This window comes from Pistacia vera, unplaced genomic scaffold (genome assembly GCF_008641045.1).
Source record: "Pistacia vera cultivar Batoury unplaced genomic scaffold, PisVer_v2 Contig563, whole genome shotgun sequence".
NCBI classification, from domain to species: domain Eukaryota; kingdom Viridiplantae; phylum Streptophyta; class Magnoliopsida; order Sapindales; family Anacardiaceae; genus Pistacia; species Pistacia vera.
The window spans coordinates 68,203-82,987 of record NW_022196405.1 but is presented as its reverse complement, the minus strand read 5'-3'; the positions used below and the strand labels follow the sequence as shown (position 1 = coordinate 82,987).

Below are 14,785 nucleotides of genomic sequence, written 5' to 3'. Positions count from 1 at the left end.
GAATTTTCTTTGGAGCAAAATTTCTTCCCAAATTTCAAGATTTTGCATGAATTTTGGTTCAAGAAACTCAATACAATTGATATCATCTCATCCAATTGAAGTACCATAAATGAGTCTCTCCCCCCTCGGTGTGTTATGTGCAAAAATGATGCAGAATCCCCTGACCATTTTTCCTTCACTGCCCAATGGCTTCACAATGATGGGCAAAAGTTTGTAGTGAATCAATCTTCAATGGTTTACTCTTTCTTTGGTAAAGGAAAAAATTGTCAAGATTTTCATAAACCTCTTGCTCTTTTGTTATCCTATTGAAACACAATCACACGTTCACTAATTTGTTGGGAAAAATCCCGGTCCAACTTGAGAAAGTAAGTTGTGCTCCCCCTTTAATTTCTCAATTATGGTTTGAGTGAAGACACATAAAATTGTAAGCGGCAACCAATCTTTTCACTTAAGACACGTACCACATTCAAGAAGGTGAAAAAATAAAGTTGTTTCGAGAAGAAAGGTTATGCTCTTAATTTCTTCACAGACCCACTACCCTTCAAACATCGCCCTGATTTTTCTTCACTTAATTAATATATACTCACCTATTGGGAGTATTGACATTTCTATACTCCTCTCAACTTGAACTATTTTCAAATGCCACTTAAACATTCCTGCACCGAGTTCAATCAATCAAAGCTTACGCAGTAAGCAGACAAGCCCTTGGAACTAGATGCTCATTGTCTGTGTCAATACACAATAGATAATAGGTTAAACAATATCTTCAACTCCTGCTCAAGTTTTTGATAAAGCTACGATCAATTCTATCAACCATACTCACTTTCCATTTCAACACAATCCCAACTCATCATATTGAAATAAAAATACACAGCTTGCAAAAACACTAATTTTATTACCAGGAAGAAGAAGAAGAAGAAGAAAAAGAGTTTGGTTTTGGCTTATTTCTATTTCAGCTTACTACACGGATCAGGGAAACGAAAAACTCATCTTCAGTGATTTCCTGTACAATTATCACCAATTTACCTGATAGTAACCTCTGTGGCCATAACCGGCAGTTCTAACAAGCATTCTGTAGTGAAAAACCAAATCAGAGGTTTACGAGTTTTCAGACTAAAAACGCAACTGTATCTATCTATATCCTTCTCTGTCACACTTCTCAAACAATCGCCTAAAAAGTTACAGTAAAAATTCCGGAATGGGCACAGGGCACCACAAAATTCATTTCTCTATTTCTCCTTAGTACCAAAAGAGGAAAATTATCCTCTCTCCAATGCTTCTGTGCCTTTGTCTTCTGATGCCTTTCTGCGGAATAGGCCCTTGAAAATTGCAAAAACTGCAATCAAACCAATTTCCATATGCTCAGTGCTAGACAATTTTATACCAACCTGTCCCATTTTCCTGCTATTTAGATTAGCATTAACGGACATTTTCATGCCTCGACTTGGCCGGAACTCGGATTGGAAAACTCCACCTAATACTAGCTCTTTATTATAAGAGAGAGCTGTCATTGTCAAACTGATGTTGTCATTCCTCACAGGGTAGTCTCTCCCTCTTAAAATTGCTTCTAAGCTCCCACCATATGCAACTTGTTCTGCACCCCCCATTAGGCCGGCATTCATTACCAACTTTAGCTGTTTCCCAATCAGTAAGGCATCTTCAAGTTTTGTACCAAGATAATACTTGTTTCCAAAAGATGTCAAAGAAACCCCCAAGTCAGTAACATTCTGCTTGAGATTCCTCATTTTTGTGTTGCTGTGAATTGTATATATCATATCTTTACCAGCAGATTGAACATCAAGACCAACACAATAAGTAGGCCCCATAGGATCCATGTAGGCTGCAGCACACTCGGATTGAATACTGAAATCATGCTTGTCCTTGCTTGTCTGACCTGCGATTGAGATGAAGACATTCCTTTTTATTTCCAAAGCTGTCTCCAAATTTATTCCATCAAAGCCAACATCATGATCCCATCCATGGGGATCAAGAACAGGCCTCGCAAGCCACTGGTCACTTGTCACAAGGCAGCGGTATCTGTAGGCCAGGCAATCTGAGTCAAAACTAGGAGGGACTGCCATATCTGGTAGCATGACAGCCTCTGGATATACCTCACTATCAGTATTATTGTCATTGGGGAAATTTTCCTCCCTGGAAAGCTTAACCTCCTTCCGCCTTCGAGACTCTTCTTTCAACTGTTTCTTCAAATATAGAATCTCTCGGTAATCAAGCTCATCAAGATATGATCTTTTCTGGGATTTTGTTAATCTCTCAAACTGAGCTTTTGTCAGAATTCTTATCGATGGTAACTGATCATACTCATCTTCTTCATCCATGTCCGAAACAAATATCTCGTCCATTTCCTTCTCAGCTTCACTTGGATTTGATAATGAGCGATGACGGAGAAAAGATGAAAGGAGATGAGGCATAGAAGGAAGTCGGGTATTATTCAAGGGCCCCAATTGGATGCTGTCTCGAAATTCCAGAAGGGAGTTAGCATCACCAAGAACTTTGGTACATATGGATAACAACAAGAAATGAGATTTCCAAACCTGTCCATTTGGAAGGATACATTCCCCCCTCACATTTTTTCTACACTGAGGATGATTTTCCACTAAAAGCACAGGGTTTTCAAGTCTTGAGTCAGATACTGCCTGGTGTATGTAGTGTTGTACTAAATCTGTACATTGGCTCACATATGATTCATAGCTAACAGGATACCCACTGGGTCCATCAGGAAGAGTTGAAGAATGAGTCATGACAAGGATAGTGTTAAACCAAATTGCAGAACCGAAAACTTCAGTCATTAGCTTCAGAAGTGGAAAATCAATGTAGCCCATGTTGATGTTGTCTAGGCGTTCAAAATATAAAACAATGTCTGGAGGTGATTTTTTAATGAACTTCTTGACAGAGAGCATAATCTTCCTATTTCTCCTCATACTCCTTGTAGAAGAAGGTAAGAAACCAGGGGTATCAATGAAAGTTATTTTTATCCCATTAACAGTTCCCACAACCTCTCGAATGTGATCTGTTGCTGGTTGAAATGCATCAGTCTTGGTCTTTATTTGATCAAATACAGAATTTATTGTTGCACTCTTACCAACCCCCGTTTTTCCCAGGACAAGTATTCTAATTGAGAAATCTAATTCAGGCAGACCTGCCACCTCTTGCTCTCTTGCTATTGCTCTAACTCTATCAGTTCTGAGGTTGACCCTTTTTATATCTGATTCCCCAGCTCGTATCAAAGTTGCCAGGTGTATCCGATATAAAACTTTAGCCACCAGGAGACCATCATGTCCATGCCCAACACGCTGTATAAGACGGAAGAACTTAATTTGGAGATCCTCAACCTTTGCCAAAGAACCCATCTTTTTCCGATCAGCATTATGAATATTAGATTGAAAAGAATCTTCAACTTGAACTTGTTGCTGCGATTGATGAGGCCCATAACCCTGATTAACATCAGAAACGCGTGATGCATCAGGAGACACTGGTGGTGCTAGCAAACTGGATGTGTGAGCTGAAAATAACGACATGATAAGCTCTCAAAAATATGCAACAACAGCCAATAAAAAATTTAAAAAAATTCAATTCAGAGACTCAAATTGGAACATGACACTCGAGCAATTTCTTACCAATATTATCATCAACACAGTACAATTTGAAAATGTAGAGCCTGAGCACCAGATGATTAAGGACACAATATATTACATTTATATTATTTTGTGCGGTAAATCAGGAAAGGATATTCCCCATTTGGCTAGGAGATAAATGTGATAAAGACTTTGCAAATAAAGGTGAAGATGAAGCCAATTTCCTGTTTTATTCATTTTGTATTAACTCAAACTTGTATGATAGTATATAAATCCAATCTGGTTCATTTAAGTGATATGACATAAGGTCATTACGCCTAATACACACACAGAGATTCATTCGTATAGAGGTTGGGAAGAGAGATAACTGAGGGATTCCTTGAGATACTCTTTTAATTCAGTTTGTTGTTCTTATAAACTCTCTATAACATAACAGCAGACGTAGGATTTGCATTCTAAGCAACCGACCCACTCTAAAAATCCTTTTGTTCTGTGTGGTTGTTTTGGACTTATTTTTTCCAATCATCCAATACCAAACCTATGAATCTTAAGCAAATCCTACGCATATTCCTCTAGTCTTGTGTACTTCTAGTTATTGCAAAAAACTACATCAACAGTTTGATGCTAGAAAAAGACTCTCACAAAGTTCTTTGAGCTTTCTCGGCAAACTAAGCCTTGTTTCAGAGTTGCAAACATGACTCAAAAAACTAGATCCAAAATAGGGTTGATGCCAACTGTACCGCACACGTCGGCGTCAACAACCTAGACACCATCAATGAGGAGATTCAAACTCCCCTACTAGCAAACCACGACAACTCTACCAAATCCAAATTGGCGAGGACTTTAGTCGCTCCATCGACTGAGCCACAAGTGAATGTGATGATGTCATCAAGACACTGACAACAACATGCCAGGCTCAACGACAGTAGTCCAAGCTCCATGGGACACTGACTCGGCTACAAGCTTTAACACTCGAATTTTTCAATTTGGAAGGCAAAAGTTCTTCCCAAAGTTCAAGATTTTGCATGAATTTTGGTTCAAGGAAACTCAATACAATTGATATCATCTCATCCAATTGAAGTACCATTAAATGAGTCTCTCCCCCCTCTGGTGTGTTATGTGCAAAAATGTGCAGAATCCCCTGACCATTTGTTCCTTCACTGCCCAATGGCTTCACAATGATGGGCAAAAGTTTGTAGTGAAATCAATCTTCAATGGTTTACTCTTTCTTTGGTAAAGGAAAAATTGTCAAGATTTTCATAAACTCTTGCTCTTTTGTTTATCCTATTAAAACAACATATCACACGTTCACTAATTTGTTAGGGAAAATCCCTTGGTCCAACTTGAGAAAGTAGTTGTGCTCCCCCTTTAATTTCTCAATTTGGATTTGAGTGAAGACACATAAAATTGTAAGCGGCAACCAATCTTTTCACTTAGACACGTACCACATTCAAGAAGGTGAAAATAAATTTGTTTCGAGAAGAAAGGTTATGGCTCTTAATTTCTTCACAGACCCAACACCCTTCAAACATCGCCCTGATTTTTCTTCACTTAATTAATATATACTCAACTTTGGGATGATTGACTTCTATACTCCTCTCAAACTTGAACTATTTTCAAATGGCCACTTAAACATTCCTGCACCGAGTTCATCAATCAAAGCTACGCAGTAAGCAGACAAGCCTCTTGGAACTAGATGCTCATTGTCTGTGTCATACAACAATAGATAATAGGTTAAACAATATCTTCAACTCCTGCTCCAAGTTTTTGATAAACCTACGATCAATTCTATCAACCATACTCACTTTCCATTTCAACACAATCCCAACTCATCATATTGAAATCAAAATACACTGCTGCAAAAACACTAATTTTATTACCACAAGAAGAAGAAGAAAAAGTTTTGGTTTTGGCTTATTCTATTTCAACTTACTACATGGATCAGGAAACAAAAAAAAAAAATTCATCTTCAGTGATTTCCTGTACATTATCACCATTACCTGATAGTAACCTCTGTGGCCAAACCAGCGTTCTAACAAGCATTCTGTAGTGAAAACCAAATCAGAGGTTTACAAGTTTTCAGACTAAAACCAACTGTATCTATCTATCTTTCTCTGTGACACTTCTCAAATAATCGCCTAAAAGTTACAGTAAAAATTCCGGAATGGGCACAGGGCACCATCATAAAAAATTCTAATATCAATTTAGGATAGTTATAAATAAAAATAAACTCTGCATTGTAATAAGTTATAATTTTTTTAATTCTCGTCTCAAAGAAAGTTACCTCCATATAGTAATAATTATCTGTATATTACCAAAAAATATATGTTATGTTACATTAAAGGTTTAAGATAAAATAAAATATTTATCTAAAGTTATTTGGGATAATAATTTAGATTTTAAAATTGTTACCACATTCTTTACCTTATTAGTATGTAATATCTTATTAGCATGGATACATTCTTATTGAAGCCAAAATATTTTTAGCTTCTTAAGCATGTTTAGAGCTTCATGGCACGAATTTGTATTTCCGTTCTATCATCCTTAAGATTATTTCCTTTATCTTCCTGTCTAATGTAGCAATGATTTCTTCTTCGGTTATAACATACACGATTTGCTGCTCATTTGGATGATCGAGGAAGACTTTACTATCCATTCGATTAGTGTAGTGAAATTATCGAATCTAATCACTCAATTTTACAATAACTCTTTTATTTTTCTCATCCACTTTATTTGTAACTTGCAATTCATCGAAATCGGGAGTCTTAATTTTGCAATGCTTAAAACCATTGGCAATTGTTTGTGGCTTCACATCAATTGATCATGTATCAACTGCATTTATAGTTTTATCAATGACACTTATCTTTGTTGGTTCTAAGATACAGTCATTTTAAAAGTAGGCAATCGAAACGCTGAATTGAAATCCTAATATTACTAAAATATGAATTGAAATCATAATATTGTACTATTAAAACATAAACTAAAAAATAAGAAATCAAAACTATAATTTTTGTAACTATATCTCCATTAAGTTATAACCTCTTTATAGTAATAAAATTAGTTAATCTCATTATTATAATCATAAGAGATTTCACGTATTATTATTATTATTATTATTATTATTATTATTATTATTATTATTATTATTATTAGTACAGAATTCTTTATCATATATAAGATGATGTGTTAACGTGATGGGTCTGACATTTTTTGTTTTTTGTTTTTTTGAGAAGGGTGTCAATGAATTTTATTTTAGGTTTATTATTGGCTTTTTGGTAACTTATATCTTTATCAGAAATAATTAGTTGCGGAATTTGTTGACGTAAAAGACTTAATTAATCGTTATCCCATTGCTCAATAGTCAATATGTTGGTCAATACAGTACAACATCTTTATTATCATAATTTTGGGTTAATTAAATTTAAATTATAACTTAATAAAAATGTATTTATAATAATTATTTTTTAAATAAAAATTATTATTTTTATTCTTTATTTTATAATTCATATTTTAATAGTATTAAGATTTCAATTCATTGTTTTAGTAGTATTATGATAGTATAGAAATAGATATCAACGAATTATTGTAAAATTGAGTGATTAGATTCGATAAATTCACTATACTATTTAAATAGATATCAATGTCTTTCTTAATTATCCAAATGAGCAATAAGTTGTGTATATTTTAACTGAAAAAGAAATTATTACTTGAATTAGACAAGAAGAGGAAAGAAATAATCATAAGGATGATAGAATAGAAATACCAAAAGTTTCATGTCAATAAACTCTAAACATACTTGAGAAATTAGAAATATTTTGGCTTCAACAATAAAGTGTTCATGATAGTGACTTATTATGTATCCACAAGATAAAATATGTGGTAACAAATTAATTTAAAGCATAAATCATTGTCCTAAACATTTTTAGATAAATATTTTATTTCATCTTAAACCATTAATTTAACATAATATATATTTTTTACAATATACATATAATTATTATTATTATGTAGAAGCAAGTTCCTTAAGACGGGACCTAGAAAAATTATAACTTATTATAATGTGAAATTTATTCTTATTTATAACTAGTTCAAGTTGGAACCATAATTATTTATGACTATATAGAAGTTATTCTTATATAGAGTATCATTATAGAAAGATTCTACTATATTTTTTTCAGTAATTAAAAAAAAAAAAGAACTCTTTAAACCCTTTTTCCCCAATCTCAAACTTAACTAGATTTTTTATTTACACTCATTTCCCCTAAATTCTTAACTTCAAATTTGAAATTTATTTTTTCTTGTTCAAATTCTTCTTGTTGTGCAATTGTTTTTTCTATAATTTTAGTCTTATATTTTCATGAAATAAAACTAAAAAGTTTTAATGATTAAAAAAATTTAAGTTTAAGGTTTATGTAAAATTAAAGGTTAGAAGTTAAAACAAAAATATAAAATAGATTAGAATGTATCTAGAAATTATAATCATATTTCAAATAATTTTAATTAAAGCTAAACTGTTCCAAACAAAACCTACATTTAAAAAGTGAAAGATATTGATAGGCGACAAAAATCACTTCCCATCAATGAATTGTATGTTAGATTTATTCTTGGCTTTGTGAAAAGTGAAAACTTTCATCTTCAGTGAAAATTTTAGTAGTGGAATTAGTTGACATAAAGACTAAATATTAAGGACACATATATTACATTTATATTATTTTGTGCGGTAAATCAGGAAAGGATATTCCCCGATTTGGCTAGGAGATAAAATGTGATAAAGACTTTGCAAATAAAAGGGTGAAGATGAAGCCAATTTCCTGTTTTATTCATTTTGTATTAAACTCAAACTTGTAATAGATATAGTATATAAATCCAAACTCTGGTTCATTTAAGTGATATGACATAAGAGTCATTACGCCTAATACACACACAGAGATTCATTCGTATAGAGGTTGGGAAGAGAGATAACTTGAGGGATTCCTTGAGATAACTCTTTGTAATTCAGTTTGTTGTTCTTATAAACTCTCTATAACATAACGCAGCGTAGGATTTGCATTCTAAGCAAACGAACCACTCTAAAAATCCTTTTGTTCTGTGTGTTGTTTTGGATCATTATTTTCCATCAATCCAATACCAAAACTATGAATTTAAGCAGAATCCTACGCATATTCCTCTAGTCTTGTGTACTTCTAGTTAATGCAAAAAAACATCAACAGTTTGATGCTAGAAAAAGAGCCTCACAAGTTCTTTGAGTTTCTCGGCAAACTAGCCTTGTTTCAGAGTTGCACAAATGACTCAAAAAACTAGATCCAAAAGTAGGGTTGATGCCAACTGTACCGACGACGTCGGCGTCAACAACCTAGACACCATCAATGAGGAGATTCAAACTCCCTACTAGCAAACACGACAACTTACCAAACCAAATATGGCGAGGACTTTAGTCGCTCCATCGACTGAGCCACAAGTGAATGTGATGGATGTCATCAAGACACTGACAACAACAGTCGGCTCAACGACAGTAGTCCAAGCTCCATTGGGACACTGACTCGGCTACAAGCTAAACATCGAATTTTCAATTTGGAAGGCAAAAGTTCTTCCCAAGTTCAAGATTTTGCATGAATTTTGGTTCAAGAAAACTCAATACAATTGATATCATCTCATCCAATTGAAGTACCATTAAATGAGTCTCTCCCCCTCTGGTGTGTATGTGCAAAAATGATGCAGAATCCCTGACCATTTCCTTCACTGCCCAATGGCTTCACAATGATGGGCAAAAGTTTGTAGTGAAATCAATCTTCAATGGTTACTCTTTTTGGTAAAGGAAAAATTGTCAAGATTTATAAACTCTTGCTTTTTGCTCATATTGAAAACAAAATATCACACGTTCACTAATTTGTAGGGAAAAATCCCTTGGTCCAACTTGAGAAAGTAAGTTGTGCTCCCCTTTAATTTCTCAATTATGGATTTGAGTGAAGACACATAAAAATTGTAAGCGGCAAAAATCTTTTCACTTAAGACACGTACCACATTCAAGAAGGTGAAAAAATAAGTTTTTCGAGAGAAAGGTTATGGCTTCAATTTCTCACAGACCCAAATACCCTTCAAACATCGCCCTGATTTTTCTTCACTAATTAATATACTAACTATTGGGAGTATTGACATTTCTATACTCCTCTCAACTTGAACTATTTTCAAATGCCACTTAAACATTCTGCACCGAGTGTCAATCAATCAAAGCTTACGCAGTAAGCAGACAAGCCTCTTGGAACTAGATGCTCATTGTCTGTGTCAATACAACAATAGATAATAGGTTAAACAATATCTTCAACTCCTGCTCCAGTTTTTGATAAAGCTACGATCAATTCTATCAACCATACTCACTTCCATTTCAACACAATCCCAACTCATCATATTGAAATCAAATACACTGCTTGCAAAAACACTAATTTTATTACCACGAAGAAGAAGAAGAAACAAAAAGAGTTTGGTTTTGGCTTATTTCTATAACTTACTACATGGATAGGAAACAAAAAAAAAATCATCTTCAGTGATTTCCTGTACAATTATCACCAATTTACCTGATAGTAACCTCTGTGGCCATAACCAGCGTTCTAACAAGCATTCTGAGTGAAAACCAAATCAGAGGTTTACAAGTTTTCAGACTAAAACGCAACTGTATCTATCTATCCTCTCGTGACACTTCTCAAATAATCGCCTAAAAAGTTACAGTAAAAATTCCGGAATGGGCACAGGGCACCACAAAATTCATTTCTCTATTCTCCTTAGTACCAAAAGAGGAAAATTATCCTCTCTCCATGCTTCTGGCCTTTGCTTCCGATGCCTTTCTGCGGAATAGGCCTTGAAAATTGCAAAAACTGCAATCAAACCAATTTCCATATGCTCAGTGCTAGACAATTTTATACCAACCTGTCCCATTTTCCTGCTATTTAGATTAGCATTAACGGACATTTTCATGCCTCGACTTGGCCGGAACTCGGATTGGAAAACTCATAATACTAGCTCTTTATTATAAGAGAGAGCTGTCATTGTCAAACTGATGTTGTCATTCCTCACAGGGTAGCTCTCCCTCTAAAATTGCTTCTAAGCTCCCACATATGCAACTTGTTCTCACCCCCATTAGGCCGGCATTCACTTACCAACTTTAGCTGTTTCCCAATCAGTAAGGCATCTTCAAGTTTTGTACCGATAATACTTGTTTCCAAAAGATGTCAAAGAAAAACCCCAAGTCAGTAACATTCTGCTTGAGATTCTCTTTTTGTGTTGCTGTGAATTGTATATATCAGATCTTTACCAGCAGATTGAACATCAAGACCAACACAATAAGTAGGCCCCATAGGATCCATGTAGGCTGCAGCACACTCGGATTGAATACTGAAATCATGCTTGTCCTTGCTTGTCTGACCTGCGATTGAGATGAAGACATTTTTTATTTCCAAAGCTGTCTCCAAATTTATTCCACAAAGCCAACATATGATCCCATCCATGGGGATCAAGAACAGGCCTTGCAAGCCACTGGTCACTGTCACAAGGCAGCGGTATCTGTAGGCCAGGCAATCTGAGTCAAAACTAGGAGGGACTGCCTATCTGGTAGCATGACAGCCTCTGGATATACCTCACTATCAGTATTATTGTCATTGGGGAAATTTCCTCCCTGGAAAGCTTAACCTCCTTCCGCCTTCGAGACTCTTCTTTCAACTGTTTCTCAAAATGAATCTCTCGGTAATCAAGCTCATCAAGATATGATCTTTTTGGGATTTTGTTAATCTCTCAAACTGGCTTTTGTCAGAATTCTTATCGATGGTAATGATCATACTCATCTTCTTATCCGTCCGAAACAAAATATCGTCCATTTCCTTCTCAGCTTCACTTGGATTTGACAATGAGCGATGACGGAGAAAAGATGAAAGGAGATGAGGCATAGAAGGAAGGGGTATTCAAGGGCCCCAATTGGATGCTGTCTCGAAATTCCAGGGGAGTTAGCATCACCAAGAACTTTGGTACATATGGAAACAACAAGAAATGAGATTTCCAAACCTGTCTATTGGAAGGATACAATTCCCCCCTCACATTTTTTCTACACTGAGGATGATTTTCCACTAAAAGCACAGGGTTTTCAATTCTTGAGTCAGATACTGCCTGGTGTAGGAGTGTTGTACTAAATCTGTACATTGGCTCACTATGATTCATAGCTAACAGGATACCCTGGGTCCATCAGGAAGAGTTGAAGAATGAGTCATGACAAGGATAGTGTTAAACCAAAATGCAGAACCGAAAACTTCAGTCATTAGCTTCAGAAGTGGAAAATCAATGTAGCCATGTTGATGTGTCTAGGCGTTCAAAAATAAAACAATGTCTGGAGGTGATTTTTAATGAACTTCTTGACAGAGAGCATAATCTTCCTATTTTCCTCATACTCCTTGTAGAAGAAGGTAAGAAACCAGGGGTATCAATGAAAGGTATTTTTATCCCATTAACAGTTCCCACAACCTCTCGAATGTGATTGTTGCTGGTTGAAATGCATCAGTCTTGGTCTTATTGATCAAAACAGAATTATTGTGCACTCTTACCAACCCCGTTTTCCCAGGACAAGTATTCTAATTGAGAAAATCTAATTCAGGCAGACCTGCCACCTCTTGCTCTTTGCTATTGCTCTAAATATCAGTTCTGAGGTTGACCTTTTATATCTGATTCCCCAGCTCGTAACAAGTTGCCAGGTGTATCCGATATAAAACTTTAGCCACCAGGAGACCATCGTGTCCATGCCAACACGTTGTATAAGACGGAAGAAATAATTTGGAGATCCTCAACCTTTGCCCAAGAACCCATCTTTTTCCGATCAGCATTATGAATATTAGATTGAAAAGAATCTTCAACTTGAACTTGTGCTGCGATTGATGAGGCCCATAACCCTGATTAAATCACGAAACGGTGATGCATCAGGAGACACTGGTGGTGCTAGCAAAATGGATGGTGAGCTGAAAATAACGACATGATAAGCTCTCAAAAATATGCAACAACAGCCAATAAAAAATTTAAAAAAATCTCAATTCAGAGACTCAAATTGGAACATGACACTCGAGCAATTTCTTACCAATATATCATCAACACAGTACAATTTGAAAATGTAGAGCCTGAGCACCAGATGGTGTATTATTTATAGAAATAACAACATTAGACCCACAGCTAATTAGGAAGAAAAGTACGGACCCACGAGGACATTTGCATTTCAGATGGTGCTATTATTTATAGAAATAACAACATTAGACAACACAGCTAATCTAGGAAGAAAAAGTACGGACACCACGAGGAACATTTTGCATTTCAGACTTAACTATCAATTCAGAGTAAAAAAGCAACAAGAAAACAGTATCACAGACTCGAAAATGCTAAAAAAAACTCTATTAATGACATATTTCACATTCAGAAGTCCAAGACAGGTCAATACCAAGACATAAGTATATCAGAGTTCTCCTTATAAAATGTTTCCTCAGACATATAAAGTTTGAAGAAGTAACTCAGAAAAACTTGATCACACATGAATTGGTAGAGCCCTATCCGGAAATACTCAAGCAATATATTGACAATTCAACAGAGTTGTTATTCCTTGGTGCAAAACATCAAATGTAGTTAAAAAGAAATGCCTCCAAGAGAATAATTACTGGTTTACCATCTTTCGTTTAATTAACCATCACAGAAATATGGTGTTATACAACTATCCATCAGTTTGAAATACTAACTGCTCCTTGCATGACAACCCAAAACCAAAGAACACATGATTGAAGAACATAATTTCAAAAACAAAACCAAACAGTAAGGCACCTGAAATACTGTTTTTGGGTAGAATAATGATATAACCGAGTGACTAGGAATCCAATTGACAAACAAGGGCAATTGACATCAGTGGAATGACCTAGAAAACTAAGAGGAAGATATCAATACGATACTTGGCAATTGGTCTAAACTAGTTGGCATAGTGCAAATTCACATTTCACATAATTTCATCCTAAAAAGATAAAATGTTAAGCTAAAACAAGGAGGGGAAGAGAAAATGCAAATACCTCGCTCGTCAAATTCTTCATCAGGCGATCCTCCACGAAAGAGACTTCCACCGGTTGACAAGGGCCTAGATGATGCCAGTGAATTTGATAATAACTGAGAGAAAACCCAGTCTCTAACACCCTTCATTCACCCTGAATGATACTAAAACTACGACAATTAAAATCATCCACAAAATACAAAAAAAAAAAAAATTACGATTACAATCACAAAAATAGTGAAATTAAAACCCACGGCCACCGCAACAAAGAAAATGAATTGACAATAAGACTTAATCACCTAAAACGGAGAAATTGAAGGTGAAATTTAGAGGGCAACGAGAATCAAAGAGCCGCTTAAACGACGAAAATTCATCTGGCGAGCAACAATGATTCAACTAATCAATTCGAATAATAGAATTGAAAGGCGAGTTGGAGTTGAGTGTCGGTATGGTGATATGATAACGAAGGTGAGGCTGAGAAGTGGAAGAAGAAGGAGAAAGATGAGATAAGACAGAAATAGATGGATGTGTAAATTTTGTTTGTTGTTGCATTTTGGGGAAAACGAAGAACAAAATGAGTGTTTTAACAAATAACAATACGATACGAGTACGACACTAATATGCGCTTAGAGTGGTTTTGGATGTAGTTGATAATTGGACATATTTTTCTATATTTTAAATTAAAACCATATGATTTCCAAATAGAATAAAAGAGATCCAAATTCAGCGTATCATTACAACTGAAAACGAAATCCAATTTGATAGATTTTTTTATTACGTGAAAAAAGTGGTACTTGTGCAATATTCAAATTAAACCAACCATATTTTGTTGTAGTAAGTTATGGGCCCACATCAAATATGTTGTGTATATTATTCATCTTTATACCAAACTTGTAAATCTAAACCAAATATCTCTTTATTTTTTAATAACCTAAAGAGATTCAATTATGAGATATGTTAGTCTTTTGGGATTTGTGATACATTATGTGATGATATATATATATACTATAGCATCCATTAAAACAACTTACCAAATCATAAAAGAATACTCATACCAAATCAGTGAAATAATTGGTATATTCTCATTTAGTGTGGCTTATACTCAAGACTTTCTCTTATTAAGACATATTACAAAGAAATG

At 34.9% G+C, this 14,785-nt stretch overlaps 1 protein-coding gene across 3 annotated transcripts; it reads right to left on the bottom strand.

The window, feature by feature from the left end:
- Positions 1 to 761: 761 nt before the first annotated feature.
- On the bottom strand, positions 762 to 14,213 carry LOC116108375 (translocase of chloroplast 90, chloroplastic). 3 transcript variants are annotated; one of them, XM_031394624.1, is made up of 3 exons: positions 13,944 to 14,213; positions 13,667 to 13,814; positions 762 to 3,520 (listed from the first exon to the last, which is right to left on the bottom strand). In XM_031394624.1, exons 2-3 carry the CDS (start codon positions 13,791 to 13,793, stop codon positions 1,260 to 1,262), a joined length of 2,388 nt encoding a protein of 795 aa, XP_031250484.1. In that variant the 5' UTR covers positions 13,794 to 13,814; positions 13,944 to 14,213; the 3' UTR covers positions 762 to 1,259. The 3 variants fall into 3 exon arrangements, with proteins under 3 accessions (XP_031250484.1, XP_031250483.1, XP_031250482.1); XM_031394623.1 differs by having other exon boundaries at positions 13,667 to 13,808; XM_031394622.1 differs by having other exon boundaries at positions 13,667 to 13,798.
- Between the last annotated feature and the right edge of the window lie 572 nt (positions 14,214 to 14,785).